At 30.7% G+C, this 19,871-nt stretch overlaps 1 protein-coding gene across 2 annotated transcripts in view; it reads left to right on the top strand.

Moving 5' to 3' along the window:
- LOC122520197 (GAS2-like protein pickled eggs) overlaps positions 1 to 19,871 on the top strand; it is an 86,693-nt gene that overhangs the window by 21,909 nt on the left and 44,913 nt on the right. For both annotated transcript variants that reach the window (XM_043640234.1, XM_043640233.1), the window contains exon 2: positions 3,313 to 3,502. In XM_043640234.1, coding sequence (XP_043496169.1) covers positions 3,332 to 3,502 — 171 coding nt within the window. In that variant the 5' untranslated portion in view covers positions 3,313 to 3,331. The remainder of the gene's footprint in view (positions 1 to 3,312; positions 3,503 to 19,871) is intronic.

The following is a 19,871-nucleotide window of genomic DNA, read 5'->3' as shown; positions in this document are numbered from 1 at the left end:
GTAAATAAAAAATAAAAAAAAGAATATTTTTGTCCAGGGTGTATTTTCCTTTCGATTTTCTTGTTCCTCGTGTCTCTGTGTTCTTGTTTGGAAATATTTGTTTGCAAGATCCGCGAGTTGTGTTTGATCGTGTTATCACGAGCACGCGATCGAGGAAGCGAGCTTCTCGCGCATGAAATAGCAGAGGGCCGGTTAAATAAATTTAGAAACCAGGAAGCGGCGAGTCACTCGACTCCGAACTTTCTTTCTTTCTTTCATTTATTTATTTGATTTCTTTTTATTTTGTTGATTTCTTCTCTCTCACTTACTCGAAATATCTTCCCCGTGCGTCAACTTGGCTGGGCACTTATACACTTGCATCCATATATATGCATACGAAGGAATTCCCGCGTTTTATATCGCGACAAGTTCGAGATATCGATATCCAGCGGTGCGATCTATCGAGAAATCGACGTTACCTCCTCGTAACTTCACGCACGATCACATAATTCACTTGTTCATGTGTGCGGTTGCACGTGATAAATAAAGTTGCAAATATATTAGCCCGATTTCTATGTGCATTATTATTATTATTATTATTATTATTATTATTATTATTATTATTATTATTATTATTATTATTTGTGTAATTTTAGAAATATAATTTTTTCAGATAACACGGTTTAATAGAAAAATAATTATTGTTCATGTGTGCGGTTGCACGTGATAAATAAAGTTGCAAATATATTAGTCCGATTTCTATGTGCATTATTATTATTATTATTATTATTATTATTATTATTATTATTATTATTATTATTATTATTATTTGTGTAATTTTAGAAATATAATTTTTTGAGATAACACGGTTTAATAGAAAAATAATTATTGTTCATGTGTGCGGTTGCACGTGATAAATAAAGTTGCAAATATATTAGCCCGATTTCTATGTGCATTATTATTATTATTATTATTATTATTATTATTATTATTATTTGTGTAATTTTAGAAATACCATTTTTTGAGATAACACGGTTTAATAGAAAAATAATTATTAAGAAAAGTATGATAAAATACGACTGTCCTTTATTTCTGGAAAATAAATTGTTTCTAATTTTTCTTTTTTATTTTTTTTTATTATTTTTTTTTAAATATTTTCTTCACTCCTCTTTCCATGAGTAAATCACGCGCGCGTGGATATCATCGAGAAACACGAGACGGTGACATTTTACACAATTCACCTTTTGTTAAACGTAATCCAAGATATCCAAGGTGTTTTGTCGTACCAAGCTTTTTCTCGCTCTTTACATTCTCTTCTTCGACTTTTATATTTTTCTATTTTTTTTTCTCTCCTCTCTTTTACGTATCTTTTATGATTTTTTTTTTACCTCTCTTTCCATGACACCTTCATTTTCCTTATTCCTCCTCCTCTTCCTCCTCCCCTCTTACTCTTCCTCTTCCTCTTCTTTTATTCTTCCACTCAACTCTTTCTCTTTTTCTTTTACCCTTTGTCATCGTCCCTTCTCTTTCCTTCTCTTTTCTTTCCTTTCCTTTCCTTTTTTTCTTCCTCTCATTCATTCTTTTCGGTCTAGCCCTTTCGATCGAAGGAACCACGATAGGTATCATACTAATCTACTATCGTGTATGTAGGAATTGCTACTTACTCGTATTCCAGCATCCAAATTCTGAATTACACCCTTTGAAGTTCTTCTTTTTTCTGTCAAAATAAAAAAAAAAAAGAAAGAAACAAACGAGAAGAAGAATATTTGATCTCGTTTTAAAAGACTTGTCTTGTTAGGCGAGAAATGATGTCAATCAAAAAAGATATATCATTAAAATATTCGCAAAGGACTTTCGATATAAATACACAAACACGTACACACACACACACACACATAGATACACATTTATTAATACGTGTATACAATTTTCCGGTCTGAATAACGAGATTTGCATCGGATTGATTTTTGCATAACGAGTTGGGAACTCGATCGGTTACAAAACTTGGACTACATGATATATGTGTGTTTGTGTGTGTGTGTGTGTGTATACACACATATATATATTTTTCTCGATTTTTTTATATTACCGTTGTAATAGTTTGCACACTGTTGCTCTTAAATGACGTCCAAAAATGGTAGCTCATAATGAAATGAAAAATCACTTCACCCTTCCATTCCCCCTTCTCCCCAACTTCCCCCTCCCCCTCCCCCCTTTTGTCAAAGGAAAGAATGATATCTCTCGTGTTGTACGAACGCATTTAATACACAATACGAATGATGGAGATTTATATGGACTAGTTTGGGAACCCCACCGACCAGATATTTGTACTACGATAATGCCAACTGTGTGTGTGTGTGTGTGTGTGTGTGTGACAGGCAAACCGATTCAAATTGCATTTGAAAATGGTTTTAGCTGTATCGTTTCACTTTATGTTAGGGTTGCTGTTCTCGTATTGCTGTTCTAACGAGGGATAGACACATTTGTTCTGTTAACTTTTTATTACACGCGTGTTTTACGTGTACATAAACGATTTGATGTTTTTGAATAAAATTGATCAAAAAGTTTTTCTTACATATAAGTTAAATTTATAAAATTTAATTAATATTTTGCTAAACGTGTGTTTTATGCTAATTTTTGTTGGAAAAGTAAAATAAATTTTCGATTAATCTCTACTGTTTTTATAATATTTTTTTATGTTTATTATTTATTATTTTATTATAAGAAAAATATTTATTATTATTATATAATATATTTATATTATAAATTATTTTATTATATTATATTTTTATTATATTTTAGTTTTATTATAATAAATAAAAATAATATATATTAGGAGAGTGTATATATATATATATAGGGTGACTCAAAATAATATTTATTGTTAAATAATATAGTATCGAAGTATCTCCTGTATCGATTATTGTCTCTCAAATCGTTTAACTTATTTATAGTATTGTAATAACATATTGAAAATCTCCATCGACCGTGACACACCGTTCGTTGAAGTAAATTTGAACGAGCGACAGAACAACAACAGTGGAGAGTATATTTCGATGGAGATCGATTTGAATTATATTTCGTTGGATAATAATGGAGTGTGATATACTTGTAATTTGACGTAATAGTTTGACGTAAAGCTTTGTCTCGACGCTTGATAAAGCTTGATTAAAACGTTCGTTGAAATAATTCAATTAAAAACTTACAATTACACTGAATATACACGCGTCAACTAATCGTATTTGAAATATTATTCGTAGATAAAAAAAAAGAAATATAAAAATATAAGAAAAAAGCTTTTTTACTAACTCGAACGTAAATTTGTTCTTTCAGATCTTAATAATCATCGATCATGTCTGTACTACTGGAAGCCAGGCCTTACAGGCCCTTCAAATCTTCAGAGGAGTATTTGGTTGCGATGAAGGAAGACTTGGCTGAATGGTTGAATGCACTTTATCCGGAATTACGAATCAATGTTGACAATTTTATGGATCGCCTTGACACTGGCGTGGCCTTATGCAAAGTCAGTATTAATTATTACTTTTTTATTTCAATAAATTATAATTCAATTATTAATTATCGCGATATTAAAATACAATTATAGGAATTGACAATTCGAATTATTGAAGTATATTTTATTTCCGACAGCTGCTTGGAAATAAGAATATATATTATTTATTACAATTTTATTTATATAAAAATAATATTAGGGTGAACACTAAAAATTATTGTTTCAGATAGTGCAATTTTATTTTTTTTTCAGTCGAATAAAATTGAATATTTCATATGTAAAAAGTGTGAAATATTAAATGTTCACCCTAATATTATTTTTGATATATTATTTAATATAACGGGTGTCGCGATGCATTTGCCAAATGAATTTATGAATTTTTTTTTGACAATTTGGATATTTTTAATATATAATATTTGTGTTGTGTGTGTGTGTGTAGCTAAATAAAAGTTTGGCGAATAAAAGATGCGTTCCGTGCGTTCGTTGAACGATTAAATCTTTCGTCATTCACAAATACAACTAAAAGCAACGTACAAAGAAAGAGAAGCGCATTAAAGTCGTCGTGTACGTGTTATATGCGCTACCGCGTTTTTTTCCCTGCGTGCTCGCGTCAGTCGCGTTTAAAAGAGAGAGAAAGAGTGGAAGAAGTGGAGGAGGAGGAGGAGGAGGAGGATGCGTGTGACGTCCAGCGGAAACTCTGAGCCCTACGTGGCCAGAATTAATATACGATTTAACCTCTAATGAACGTGGGTAACGAAGAAAAGCGAAAGAAAAGTCTTTCTCAACCGTTACAACAGTTATTATTTGTATTTTTTTCGTTTCATAAAAACAACGATATTAATTATTTAAACGTGATCGATAATCGTGCTGTTAACGTAAATCTAACAAAAAATATATATTAGAAAAATGACGAAAAAGTAATTAGGGGGAATCAAAAGTATGCGCATTTTTAAATGAATATTTCACTTTTTAATATATAAAGTTATTTTATTGAACTTTTGTTTCACCTTAATAATATGAAATAAAAATCGTCAAATAAATTTGTTAATAATTTTAAATTAATAATAATTTTATATTAGTTAATTATATTATTAATTTTATATTAGTTAATTATATTAGTTAATAATTTTATAAAATTGCATTATCTGAAACAACGCGATAATTGCATCAACTTTTGTTTCACCTTAATAATATGAAATAAAAATCGTCAAATAAATTTATTAATAATTTTCGATAAATATTTGTGGGTCTAGTAACATTTAATATTCAATATAATAGAATTTTGTAGGATACACGAAATAAGAAATGCGCGTTTTTTTAAATGAATATTTCACTAACATATAAAATCAACACATAAATATAAATATAAACAAATAAATATATAAAATATATAAATATATATAAATAATAAATTAACAAATAAATTTGTTAATAATTTTCGATAAATATTTGTGGGCCTAGTAACATTTAATATTCAATATAATAGAATTTTGTAGGATGAAAAAAATTTGAAAAAAATTGCACTATCTGAAACAACGCGATAATTGCACCAACTTTTGTTTCACTTTAATAATATGAAATAAAAATCGTCAAATAAATTTGTTAATAATTTTCGATAAATATTTGTAAGCCTAGTAACATTTAAAATATTCATTGAATTTTCTTGAATATGAAGTAAGAAATGAAGTATATTGTCTAATCGGATTAGTTAGTATGTTTGTAAAAAGGTATGTTAATACGAGTTAGGGTAAGAGAATAGAGTAATCTCGAGGGATCGAATCGAATCGAATAGAATCGATAGTCATCGTTTCTCAAGCACAGCGAGTGGTATTGAGTAGATCATTCGAACGGCAGCAAAGTTAGAGTTGACTTTCACTGATCTACGAGGGACATTCGAGACACTGGGTAGTCTATTCGGAACGTACGGGGCCTGAAACGAGCTCCATTCATCGGCATGAGAGAGTCGACATATTCGTTGAACGCGTATGGCCCATAATGCCCACGGGTTCTCGTTCGATCACGGGGCCCTATCCTATCCTCTATCCAAGTGTGCATTGTATTCGTGTACACGTGTATGTGTGTGTGTATATGTAATGGCAAATATCGAGAGAGTTGAGATTCTGTTTGCAACTCGAACGGCTCGTTATTAGCAGCCGCAGCAACCATGCACCACCACCACCACCACCACCACCACCATCACCACCACCATCATTGCGTTCTTCTCGTCGTCGTCGTCGTCGTTATAAATTCATGCCAGAGAAATATTTAGAGTAGGTAGAACGATAAAACTGGCGGCAGGCCCCTAGAGAAAGTTTATGTGGTTGATCGGTATGGTGGTTCATCGAGGGGAAAATATTCGCAATGCCGAGCTTTTACAATTTCCTATATTTATTCTTTTTTTTTTTTTTTATATATTTTTCTACCATTTCCAAAAAGATCAATTTTTGAAAATTAAACGTTCGAACGAGATCAGATAATTGTCGATCGTTTTTACTTTTTATTCCTCCCCCCATAAAACACGTGTAAAAATAATACTATCGATTTATCGTGGTAGTTTTTTTTTTTTTTTTATAGTTAACGGGACAATGTCAGCAGTTATCGAAATTGATTATTCCGAAGTAGAAAATAAAGAAGAGAAAAAAAAATATAGAAATACGCACCGTTAGACCTTATTTGCTGCTTCGTGCGCCAGTAGCGATTTTGTTCGTTGAGATAAGACCGTATGAGGAATAAAATGTGTATAGGTAGGTGCGTGTGTGTATATACACGCGTATGGATATTACAGAAGGTAAAATCCGTTGTGGAATGTTCAATACGCAGGTACGAGGATGCAAAAGGTAGTAGGGGGTGGAGTCTTCTTTGCATACGCGCCGACTTTACGAGCCGTAACCGGGAGGTGGTCTATGAGGGAAAGGGGGAGGAGAGTTAGGGGAAGAATAGTAATAAAGTATCGCGGCCAATGAACGGTAAGAGGACCCACGTTGCTCTTAATTTTATCTATTTCATTTTTTTTTCAAAAATTTCTTGTGTCAGGGTTGCGTCAGGTAAATGTGTCAGGTAAGATTGATTTGCAAAAGTAGAACAAAAATATTTTCTGTAACACGTTCTCACTTATGTCTCAGAATCTTTATGAACAATTCCCATACGCCAGGTTATACATAGTATTTTGCTATTTATTTTTATGGTTTATTTTTGAAAATAATATCAGACTAAACGTAACTTTTCAGATTAGTGGATGCGTGTTTCATAATTTGTACTATGATTTTGTGTTTAATTAATAATTGTAGAATATATATATATATATTTTTTATTTTTTAACAAGTTCATTGAAACTAATTTCCATTTAATTCCGTGTCAAGTTTATTCCATAGACCTCTGGAAATGTTATGGGATTTTTAGTGGTGTCAAGTATGCTGCACGAAATCGTTAAAAATAATCTCGTGACACGTTGGGTTAACACGTGGAAAGTACTTCAAAGGGAACTTTTCAATTGTTATGGGATTTTGAGTGGTGTCAAGTGTGCTTAACGAAATTGCTAAAAATAGTTCGTGAAACTTAGCACACACTCTCTCTCTCTCTGCGTTATAAGATTTGTTCAAAAAGTTTCTATGATTTAATATACTTCCTAGTGTCAAAAACACAAACGTACGATAATGAAATGTTCTCTGTATAAATAAATAAAAAAATAAATAAATAAAAGAAAAGAAAAAAACAGAAATATTAAATTCATTTAATATAAGATTACTTTAACGAGTAATGAGAAATGATCGAAGCTCGTGTAGTTTCTAACGAAAATCAATTTAAAACTTGCTATGCAATCTTAATAGAAACATAAAAGATTCATTATTTATGTATACGTAAGAAGTCGGTGTCTAGGTTCTACAATTTAACACGCACACTCGTATCTCGTTTTCTCGCTTATAGCATTGAAAATAAGTCATTATAGAATTTAAACGAGATCAGAAATAACGACTCACCTAAATTTAAGTCACGTAATACTCGTTGTTCATTCGAACGCGGTTCGGTTTGTTCATTATTTTTATTCACTCGAGTTCCAACAGTCTCGACATAAATTTTCGATTGATTGGAAAATGGTTTTGAAATTCGATATTTTTATATTAGAAACTGGTGGTGGTGGTGGTGGTGTTGAGAAGTGAAGAGGAGGGGGTGGGTGGGGGAGGGGTTGGTTATGTTGACGTTGATAGAAAAAGATAGAAAAAATATTTGAGTTATTCGTCGATCGTGATAGGACGATATACGAACGAATACGTTCAACACGTGTGTTTAAATATATGTGTATGAGTGTGTGCGTGTGTGTGTTGGGGTTTCCTGTCGAAAATGACAAATACCAGGCGCCTCGATGTTCACTCCTTATATGAGAATCGTTCGACGCTATCTTTTAAATGCATTGCCATCGGTTACAGTTAGTGGTGGTGGTGTTGTGTAGCGTGTAGTTGTGTGATAGTAGTGTCAGTAAGTAGTAGTAGTACCGTAACATTGATTCCTAAGGCGATTTCGAGCGGTCGAGCTTGCTTACATTTTCTCTATTTCTATTTCTCTTGGTAAGTTTCAATGAGATTTCGCGAGATCTCTTAGGTGAGCTATGAGTGCATTGTGCAACCCTGATCGAAAGTTTTAAGATAATATACTAAATGTGCATCGTATATATATATATCTGTATAATAGAATAAACCGTAATCGTTAAGATCCTTTTTCGTTGATAATCGAATATATATTTTAAATTGATAAATAACTTTCTAATGAAAATTATATCAAAATGAATTAAATCGAAGATTTCAAATTAAGATTAAATTCATGATTGATCCTTTATGAAAGAATGAGTGGAGATTATAATGATAGATACATTAAATGATTGTTAATTAATCGTGTAGAAGCACGTAATATAAAAGTAAACCTTGCAATCTTTATTAACTCCTGTTAAAATATAAAACACGTAACTTCTCATTTTATTACAGTCCACCACATACTATATTCAAAACTTTTTCAGTCCTTCTCTAGGTAATAGTAAACATTACATTTTTTTTAAATAAATAAATAATACTTTTATTTATTTCTTTTTTTTAAAAAAGAAACAAACAAATTCTTACACAAGTTTCTCGCAATGACGTTAGTGTCTGATCATTCCTTATCGATTCGCGAGGTAATTTCACCTGTTACAGATATATCCGTTTACTTTATAAATAGAAAAAGAAAGAAATAGATGGAAAGAGATCTTTAGAAGATTCAGTTGCAACTTCCACGAAAGAATTTCTATCGGTGTATACCCGTACGTGTAACTTCGCGATTAATTAACCGCAATTGTCACCATCCTTGCTTGGAAGTAACCTATCTCCCCCTCCCCCCTTACCCCCCTCCTCTTCTCTCTCTCACTTTTCTTCTCTAAACGAATAAGAAGACTTTCCACTAAGGAATTAGAATTTATGGTGACTCCATCGAGGTCGAGAAGTTCTTCTTATTATTATTCTAAACGAATGCTCCAAGTAAACTGGATCGTCTTCTTCTTCTTCTTGTTCTTTAATAAGAGAAGAAATTTCAAATTAAAATACTTAACATTGTGTATATCTAATCTTCACTCTCTTTATTTTATTATTTTATTTGATTTTATTTGTTCGAAGATATTGAAACAATGATAAGCCTTAAGTTCGAGATCAATTAGATATTATTTTATTTTCCCTTCCATTCCACGCGTCTATTAAATTAATTCTAATTTTGAATAAAGTAATGAAAATTTACAAAGTTGTTAAATTAAGTAATTAAATTAAGTAATTAAAATTAAAAATTTACAAAATTACTTGAATTTTGTAAATTTAAGTTTATAGTTAATAGTAAATGTAGTTTAGTAATTAAAAGTAATTAAAATTTTAGAATTGAATTGAATTGAATTGAATGAAATTAAAATTAATTAAAGAGAGAGAGAGAGAGAGAGATACTCGAGAAAAATTCGTAGAAGGAAAAAGATCATTGATTTTGCATTGACTTGCATGGAAGAAAACTGTGCGTGTGTAGATTAGTATAATTGAAATACATGTTTACGAAGTATAACATTTCTCGAACTATTCTAACCGCTTTCATGGCGGAGTTAACAGTGCAAGGAACTCGTTTGCTTACGGAAGGAAATGAAAATAAACGGATTTCATTCTCGATTTCTTTTCCCTTCTCCTTCTCCTCTTTCATGTCATTATGTCGTAGATATTATTTCAATCGTTTTCGTCAATTCTGTTATTGCTAAGATCCAAACTATCGTTCAGATCAGCCAAAGGTTCCTCATTTCGTACTTTTACGAGTACCACGAACTATTCTATACGAAGAATGCGGTTATTTTGATGATCCCTAAGATCGAATTAAACGTTACCGTCCTACCATCCGGTCCTTTTTTCATCCATCCGTTCTATAAATATACCCGCTTTCTTTTTTCTTCCCTTTCATTTCTGTCTCCCCTTACTCTCTTTCTCTTTCTTCCTCTTTCTCTTTCTCGTACTTTCTTAGAAAGGGTAGGGGTTGTACTGGAAAAACAAGACGACGAAAATAGACGAAGGAGAATATCGTGCGGGCGCCAGGCTGATCTTTCGAAAAATAGTTTTCTACTTTTGGGACCACGGTACGGTGGGCATGGGCATGGGCATTTATTTTTATTGCTTTTTAATACCAACAACCAAATCATTCTGTCAAAGAATATTTCATTAATCAATCATTCTGTTCAAAAGAATATTTATTGTTTATTCAATTAATTGATTATTTTTAAAGATCAATCGTGCTTTTTTCAAATGATTTTTTATATCATTTAGATAACAGAAATACTGTCGAGATATCACTAAACATTTTTTCCTCCCTTTTTATTATCGGAATATTTTTAAATGCAAAAGAAATATTGTTTATTAAATTAATTGATTATTTTTAAAGATCAATCTTCTTTTTTCCATATGATTTGTTATACCATTTTAATAGCAGAAATATTTAGTAAAAATGAAAAAGAAACGAGAAAGAGAGAGAAAGAGAGAGAAACAAGTAGTAAGATAAAGTCTTTGTTATACTTAGGGAATTGTTGTGAAACGTGACAAAGTCTGGCTTCAAACGACCGTCGAGACGGATTAGCCACGCAAAAAGAGTACACCGGGCATTTCGGAGGAAAACTAGTGGAAAAAAAAGAGATGCGAGTACTCTAGTGTCATCTATCTCTCTCTCTCTCGTTCGAGGTGAATGATCTCGTGGGAGAGAGAAAAAAAAGAAATTGTGTCCGTTTGTTCTAACGCAAATTAATTTTCCTAAAGACTAAAAAAATATGAAAATAAAAAAGGAACAATTATACGAATGATCATTTTGATTTAATTTACACATTTTTTTTTTTTATTTCAAGTAGAATTAATTTATCCATCACAACGATCAGATATATCACTAACATAATTTATATTAAATCGATATATTGTTTTAGCACAAATTAATTTTTCTAAAGACTAAAAAAGTATGAAAATAAAAAGGAACAATTATACGAATGATCATTTTGATTTAATTTACAATATTTTTTTTTTATTTCAAGTAGAATTAATTTATCCATCAACGATCAGATATATCACTAACATAATTTATATTAAATCGATATATTGTTTTAGCACAAATTAATTTTCCTAAAGACTAAAAATGTATGAAAATAAAAAAGGAACAATTATACGAATGATCATTTTGATTTAATTTACACATTTTTTTTTTATTTCAAGTAGAATTAATTTATCCATCACAACGATCAGATATATCCCTAACATAATTTATATTAATTATTATTATTGTTTTAGCACAAATTAATTTTCCTAAAGACTAAAAAAGTATGAAAAAAGGAACAATTATACGAATGATCATTTTGATTTAATTTACAATATTTTTTTTTTATTTCAAGTAGAATTAATTTATCCATCAACGATCAGATATATCACTAACATAATTTATATTAAATCGATATATTGTTTTAGCACAAATTAATTTTCCTAAAGACTAAAAAAGTATGAAAATAAAAAAGGAACAATTATACGAATGATCATTTTGATTTAATTTACACATTTTTTTTTATTTCAAGTAGAATTAATTTATCCATCACAACGATCAGATATATCACTAACATAATTTATATTAAATCGATATATTGTTTTAGCACAAATTAATTTTCCTAAAGACTAAAAAAGTATGAAAATAAAAAAGGAACAATTATACGAATGATCATTTTGATTTAATTTACACATTTTTTTTTTATTTCAAGTAGAATTAATTTATCCATCACAACGATCAGATATATCCCTAACATAATTTATATTAAATCGATATATTGTTTTAGCACAAATTAATTTTCCTAAAAAAAAAAAGTATGAAAATAAAAAAGGAACAATTATACGAATGATCATTTTGATTTAATTTACACATTTTTTTTTTATTTCAAGTAGAATTAATTTATCCATCACAACGATCAGATATATCCCTAACATAATTTATATTAAATCGATATATTGTTTTAGCACAAATTAATTTTCCTAAAAACTAAAAAAGTATGAAAAAAAGGAACAATTATACGAATGATCATTTTGATTTAATTTACAAATTTTTTTTTTTATTTCAAGTAGAATTAATTTATCCATCAACGATCAGATATATCCCTAACATAATTTATATTAAATCGATATATTGTTTTAGCACAAATTAATTTTCCTAAAAACTAAAAAAGTATGAAAAAAAGGAACAATTATACGAATGATCATTTTGATTTAATTTACAAATATTTTTTTTTATTTCAAGTAGAATTAATTTATCTATTACAACGATCAGATATATCCCTAACATAATTTATATTAAATCGATATATTTCACGTGCACTAAGATTTCATTTTGTGACACAAGATCAGTTTATATTCTATCTCTCTGATATTATATAATATTTTTAATATTTACAATAGAAAAAAATGATTTATTTATAAAACGAGAGGACAATTTCAAAAGGTGAGAATGATTAATAGTCATAGATAATAGAATAAAAGAATCAAGATAATGCAATAATCGCGATCAATAAGTGTCCACTATACTCTGTAGTATAATTTTCTTTCGTTTTTATTTTTTTTTTCTTTTCTTATCCGATCCTCGGATATAATTCAATTTCTATGTTGGCTTACAGCTTATGGTTGTGACTAGGAAACGCTTTTGCTATCGCTTTATGTCGTTCTGGAATTCGTTAGCTATTAATTTACCTCACGCTCGAGATAAAGGAACGATAATTCAGTCGGACGAAAGCTAGCTAACTTTTATTTACTCTCTTTTTATTTTTATTTTTATTTTTATTTTACGTTTCTTTTCTTCCGTATTTCTGTCTCCGTTTTTCATACGGGTATCGGAGAGCAAGTAATCGACGTTAAGCGACCATTAAGCAATTGAGAGCAATTATGGCATCGGGGAGGGGTGTGGGAGAGTGGGAGGGACAGGGGGAGGAGGAGGAGGAGGGGGGGAGGGGGAGGGGACAGACAAGGAGATATCGCGGTGTGCTACTCGTAATTAATGTACGTTCATGTTATACTTTTCGTCCTATCCTATCTCTTTTCACGTCCTTCTACTTCAATTTTTATTTACAACTCGAGACAAATGATTTATAGATTATTTATTTTTTCAGTTTTTCAATAGTTATACGATATATTATACTTATACGAATCAATTATTCGTAATTGACATTTATTACAATTATATATTTTACAATTTTTTCTTACTTTTTCTTACTTTTTTTTTATTTTTTTTATTTACAGATTATAAGAGGGTGATACAAAAATAAAATTTGGGCATTGATCGATCTTTTTCTTTTCCTTTTTTATTCTTTTTTTTTTCATCGCGAGTAAAATTATTTTGCAACGTTAAAAAGATTCTTCGTAAGATTTTGTTAGATTACATATTCCTTTTCTTCAAATTTAAAAAAATTAGGAGCTCAAATAAATGATCGTGTAAAAAAATATAATAATGAATTATTGAAACACAAATTACGATGTTAGAAAAAAAAAAAAAAATCAATTAATCTTCTCTCAAACGAAATTTCTTTTATCTGGATTATACAATTACAATAATCATTTAAAATTATTTACAACAAAATAATATAAATATCAATTATAATATTGTATATAGAAAAAGAGAGAGAGAGAGAAAAGAATAATGAATGGTATGAATAATGGTGTTGAAAAATGTGTTGAAAAAAATGTGACGAAAATAATGAAAGAAAGACAAAGAGAAATAGAAAGAGAGAAAGAGAGAGAGAGAGAGATATAGAATACAACGAAATGGTTTTAACAAGGACCAATTTATAATGTACAATGTGCAACGACCATTTTCATTAAGAGCATCATTTCGCTATCTCTCTCTCTCTCTCTCTCTCTTTCTCTCATTTTAGTAGTAGTGTAGTAACTGGAAGAGACGTTTTGAGGGGGTCATAGGCCACATAATGTGACATCCTGCTGCCGGTCGACTCATCTGCCAAGCATATTAACATATGCGCCACTTCTCTCTCTCTCTCTCACTCTCTCTCTATCTTTCTCTTTCTCATTTCTTACCAGTGATTCTCAAACAACGCATAGATAACAATAATCCACGAATAATGAAAGAATAATCATTCGTGTTTATTTGATATTTTTATCCCTTTCCTTCCCTTCCCTTTTCTTCTCTTTTTGGTCTTCCATTTTCTTTTAGATTTCCTTACTACGATCAAAGCGAATAATACTTACCTTTAAATCACGTTTTTTGAAAGCACGTCGCGTGGCACGTTGCCTACGTGATCGTTTTATAATCACAATCGATTATTTTCTTAGTCAATGAAAAGAATAAAAGAATACAACGGTTATTTGTTATTCCACGTATAAACTTATAAGATTTTCTATTCGGTATCGGATTGCAATCGATTTGAGAGAAATCGATGCGAATTTTAATGAGAGTCGTCTATCTTCCTCTTTTTTTTTCCTTTTTTTTATTTTTTTTATTTTTATTTTTTTTTTTTTTGGTATATGTATTTTTGGTTGGCATTTTTTTTCTCTTTTCTTTTTTTTTTGGTATATGTATTTTTGGTTGGCATTTTGTTTCTCTTTTTTTTTTTTTTTGGTATATGTATTTTTGGTTGGCATTTTTTTTCTCTTTTTTTATTTTTTTATTTTTTTTTGTCGAAAGTTAACGAAAAGTACGATAAGAAGACGAATACTTTTACGGTCATTTCCGTTCAATCAACATTTTCTCATGTCAGATTCATTTTATCTAATCTTCGTCTTCCTATCTCCTTCTCTCTCTCTCTCTCTCACTTTTTCTTTCTTTCTTTATTCATTGATAAGAATTATTCGAATGATTGTTGCTTTGATTATAGAGCACTATTAATTTTTGTCACATCAAATTTATAACTTTGATAATGTTAAATAAATAAAAATTACGATACGTAAAACTTGCAAAATAATTTTTCATTGATAAATAAGAATATTCCTCGACTCGTAGTTATATAATTTAATCATTTCTTGAAAGAATTTGGTTACAACATATTTAAAGGCACAACTGTCGTAAATTAGAATAAAAAGAATATTCGACGAGTAATATATTTTTTATCGTTGACAATTCTTCCCAAGAAATAATTACATTTCGGAATAATTTTATTACGACGAAGGAAAAATTTCGTTAATTTTTAAAATCAATATTTCTAAAGTAAATTTAACAAAAATAAAAACAATCCATTGTACAGTTTCAAAATAAAAGTTTCAATACAATGAATACACGAACTCATGGTTCACCCTAATAATTAAATTAAAAAAATGCAACGAAACGAAACGAAACGTAAACATAGACGTAAACTTATGCAACCGATATTTTTGAAGATATTAAAAAAAAAAGAAGAAAAAAATATTTAAAAACTTTTGAACGAGCCTGTATATTTGATGTAGGAATCGTTCTCATCTTCCGACAAATAAAATGTCTCACTCTTTCTCCCCCTACCGTCCCGTTTTATTCATTGTAATTGAGAGAAGATAGAGAAGAAGGTTTGATGGTCCTGTTACGCTGATCGTTCGCGTCTCGTTTGGTAATTTCATGCGAAGATAACTCTTCTTTAGAGTCATCGTTGGGCGTGTGCGTTCTAATCTTTATATTATCCCGTTGGGAAGAAGTATACCATCATATTATAGCATGGTATGGTGGTAGTGATGATGATGGTGGTGGTATATGGTCGGCTTGTATGGCGAAGAGAAAGAGGAGAAGAAGGACGATGACGACCGGATGCTGTTAGATATGATTTTTACGAGTGTGCGTTGGGACAAACCGGCTGTGCGTAAAACAGGGCGCATAAGGGCCTAAGAAACCTTATGAGTTACACGTGCGAGAGAAACGTGACTACGGATTCTCCAACCCCTTTTTCCTTTCTTTTATTTTTCTTTTTTACTTCTTTTTTTTCTTTTTTTTGTTTTCCTTTTTCGATTTCTTTTTCTTTTTCTTAGTCGAGAACAATCACGAGAGATGTGAAGGGATAGAATTATTATTTATTCAATTTTAATATATAAAAATTAATATATATATATATTTATAATTTTATTATTTATAAATTATTATTATAATTTATAATATATACATTTTTAATATAGTTAAATGAATACAATTTTAGTTAAAAAATTTTATCACAGATATATATGTGGGATACGAGCACCTCCAAGCCAAACTTAAATAGGCGTTCGTGAGAAGATTGGACGGTGGGCTCTGGATAGCTCAATGGTTAAAGAGCAGTCGTCCGGAAATAAAAGCGGAAGATCCGGGTTCGAGTCCCGGTCCAGTCAGTTCTCAACGGCCAAATTTTTTCACGAATCCTACATATATATATATTTATTTAGAATTATTTCTAGAAATGTTTTTGAGATATTAGCATAAATATTTCATAAATTTAAGGATAAAAATTGATGAAATTTTAACGCCGTTATTAAATTTGGATTAGCATAAAAAAAAGGTAGTACATATTTAAAATTCGATTGGGACTGATTAAAAATTCATAGATTCCTCGAAGAGAAATAAATGACGAAAGGAAAGTTAGTAAGTACACGCGTTCAGTTTGAACTTTGCTTATGTTAGATTCTAAGAGTGGCATGCGAGCTGTGACTATAATATGCATTCGGTCACCGTTCCCTTGGTGGCCCACGTACTTGCATTCTTGGCTCGATCTGGGCGCCGAGATGTTATTGGAATCTTTGAAATATTCGGCTTTGCCCGATCCCACCTATAGAAGAGAATAAGGTTTGCCTTTGCGAAATGTTTCGAGTACGTTTCGTGCGTTTCGAATACGAACGAACGAACGAACGTGTACAACGTGGGAATTCCCCGATCGATGTTTCTATGTAATTTTCAAGACTAACATATTCGATGAAATTATGAAATATATATAATAATATAATATAATAAAAAATAAATATAAATATAATTTATTATATTTGTACTATTTTCAAGAAAATTTGTTTATATTCGTATTTACGAGATTTCACGAATTGAATTTTGTAATTAATGGTTCATTGACTTTAAGATTCGAGTATAATTAAATTAAAAAGAATTTCGAAAGTGAAAATCTGAAAGAATCGTGCGTCGAGTAAGCGAGTAGAGAATAGATTTATCGAGTTCAGGATAGTTGTCGAATCAATCAATTTGCGTAAGAAGAAAGATCGAGGCACAGAGGTTCATCATTTTCCATCTATCATCATTTCGATCATCGTTTGGACGTTGGACGTGTGCATCTCGCGAATAAATGGGGGTATACATAGGTGAATAATATTCCTTGGGTTAAAGGTTACGAGTACAAAAAGAGAGAAGATCAAAGCACGCCGATGTGCTATCGGTGATATTGGATCGGTTTACGATCGAAAGATTTCGTCCTTCGATAATAAAATTCAATATTGCATCTCTCTCTCTCTCTCTCTCTCTCTCTCAATTTTTTCTCATTTTTTTTCTTTCCGAATGGAGAAGGGGCCCGATCGTGTACTCGATTGAATCATTAATTAGTCTCGATCTTTTTTGATTAAGTTTCAAAGTGACAAGGACGAAAGTGAGAGAGAGAGAGAGAGAGAGAGAGAGAGGGAAAGGCTAACCGATGCTTTTTTTACCATAAGCATTTTAATGGAGTATGCCAAAATAGGAAGAACAATTAAAGTGATTGGTGGAAAAAGAATTGAAAGGATTAATTGAAATAATAATAATAATAATAATAATAAATTAAATATATTACGCGTATTTTTTCTTCAGTAGTGGAATGTTAATATATTAAAATAACGATAATAATGTTAATAATAATAATAATAATAATAATATAAATAAAAAGTATTAATTAGGTTTATGTTTGCGAGTATATAAAATGAAAACGATCGATCGATCGATCGATCGAAGATTCTCGTTGCATATTGCGTTTGTGCATAACGCGTGCATGAAGAAAAAAAAGAAATAAGAGAAAGAGAAAGAAAATCTTTGGTGTTTGCGAGTGAATGCAATGCGTGCGTGCGTGCGTGCGTGCGTGCGTGCGTGCGTGGCACGGTGAAAGGTTTTACGAAGGAAGGAAGGAAGGAAAGAAAGAGAAGAAGGGGGATCAGGGGGAGGAACCCTCTCGGTGGATCGTTGCTCCGCAGTTCTTTCCCTCCCTTTCCCTCTTTTTGAAAAAAAAAACTTCGTCGTCGTCGTCGTCGTCGTCGTTGTGTCGGAACACGCGAGTAAAAAGAACATTGGAACGAGTTGAGTAGGCACATCACTGTTTTAATAATTAATTACCGACGACTAGAACGATTTTCTACGCGCACAAGCTCGTTTAGAAACTAACGCAACACCAATAGAATTAGAGGAAACAAAATTCTTCTCTCCTTCTTTTCTGTTATATTATATTCGAGTTTTTTTTTCTCTATTTTTTTTCTATCGTTCGCACACAATTTGTTGTTATTTTTTTAATTACAATTGGTAAGATTGGAACCTACGATTGGCAAATAAAATATATTTGATATCCTCGTTCGATCGTCACACCCGTTATTAATATAACTTTCCTGCTACGGTACTGTTAAATACACGTAAATTATTTTGTTGCTCTTGAATTTATAGAATTACATATAAAAAAACCGTTCACTTTTAAAACACGAAGACTCCTGTTTAAAAGTTTGTCTTTCGATTATATCTGATAAACACTTTGGTCTCTCAATTAATTCGTATATAACGGATTATTATTATTATTATTATACTTATATTTTATTTCTGATCATAATTAGTCACACACTAGTTAGGTATTTTGTTTAAAATTTAATACGATTGTGGATTAACGAGTATGATTGAAATAAAAAAAGAAAGAAAAAGGAAAAGGATTTTGTATAATAAAATAAATTATTTGCGATCGACATACGTGCGTATACGTTGCGTATTTACGTATACTCGTGCACGTATACATGCACATGCATGCGTGCACGTGTAATACTTGTATGTGGGTTACACATATTGAATATAATTTTATTCGGGCCACGTGCAGAAGAAATGCGTGCTTCATTAGTCACGATACGTCGAACCGTAAACGGCCGATCCGCTTATTAACGCTCGTATTAAATGCATTCGTTGCGGCCCGTCGCGAATCGCGTAAATTTTATTATTACGCGTATGAAGAATGAGGAGAGGAACTCAAGTCCCGAGTAGTTAAATGCAACAACACTGTGCGATAAACGATAATCAACAAGAGCGGTCTTATTTTCTAGCGGTTTAAATTATACCCCAACCCACCAATCTTCTGGTTGGTGCTGCTGCACCTCGTCGCATAATCTCGCGTCACGCCTAATAACTGCTTTTCATTTCTCCCTTGTCAAGCTTGCCTTGCTATTCGAAACTTTTACGAGTATAAAAAGAAAAAGAAAAAAACATCCTCTTATAATTCTCGATAATAAATGAACCATTTTCAAATAGAAATTTCTAATACGTTCTTCTCGATCATTTGATTTGTTTCTTTTTTTTTTTTGCTTTTTTCTTTGTTCGTTTGTTTGTTTTATGATAGAAAACGAATCAAAAGTTTATTCAATTTTTGCGTAATATTTTTCTTCGCTCGTCTAATAGATTGATAGCAAAAACAATTTCCGATAACTTGCGTTTAATATTTGTATTTATTTTTGTTTTGTTTTTATAATACAGAACGAATCAAAAGTTTCTTCAAATTTTTGTTTTTTGTACCCAACAATAGTGTTGTTCGCGTAATATTTTTCATCTTTCGCGTAATATTTTTCATCTTTCGCGTAAGTGTCCATTCGTCTAGTAGATTGATAGCAAAAACAATTTCCGAGAACTTGCCGTTTATTATTTGTATTTATTTCTTATTATTTTCTTTCTCGTCGTTATTTGT

This window comes from Polistes fuscatus, unplaced genomic scaffold (genome assembly GCF_010416935.1).
Source record: "Polistes fuscatus isolate 324 unplaced genomic scaffold, CU_Pfus_HIC Scaffold3, whole genome shotgun sequence".
Lineage (NCBI taxonomy): Eukaryota > Metazoa > Arthropoda > Insecta > Hymenoptera > Vespidae > Polistes > Polistes fuscatus.
The sequence above is the reverse complement of the archived record's forward strand: the minus strand, read 5'-3'. Positions and strand labels throughout refer to the sequence as shown.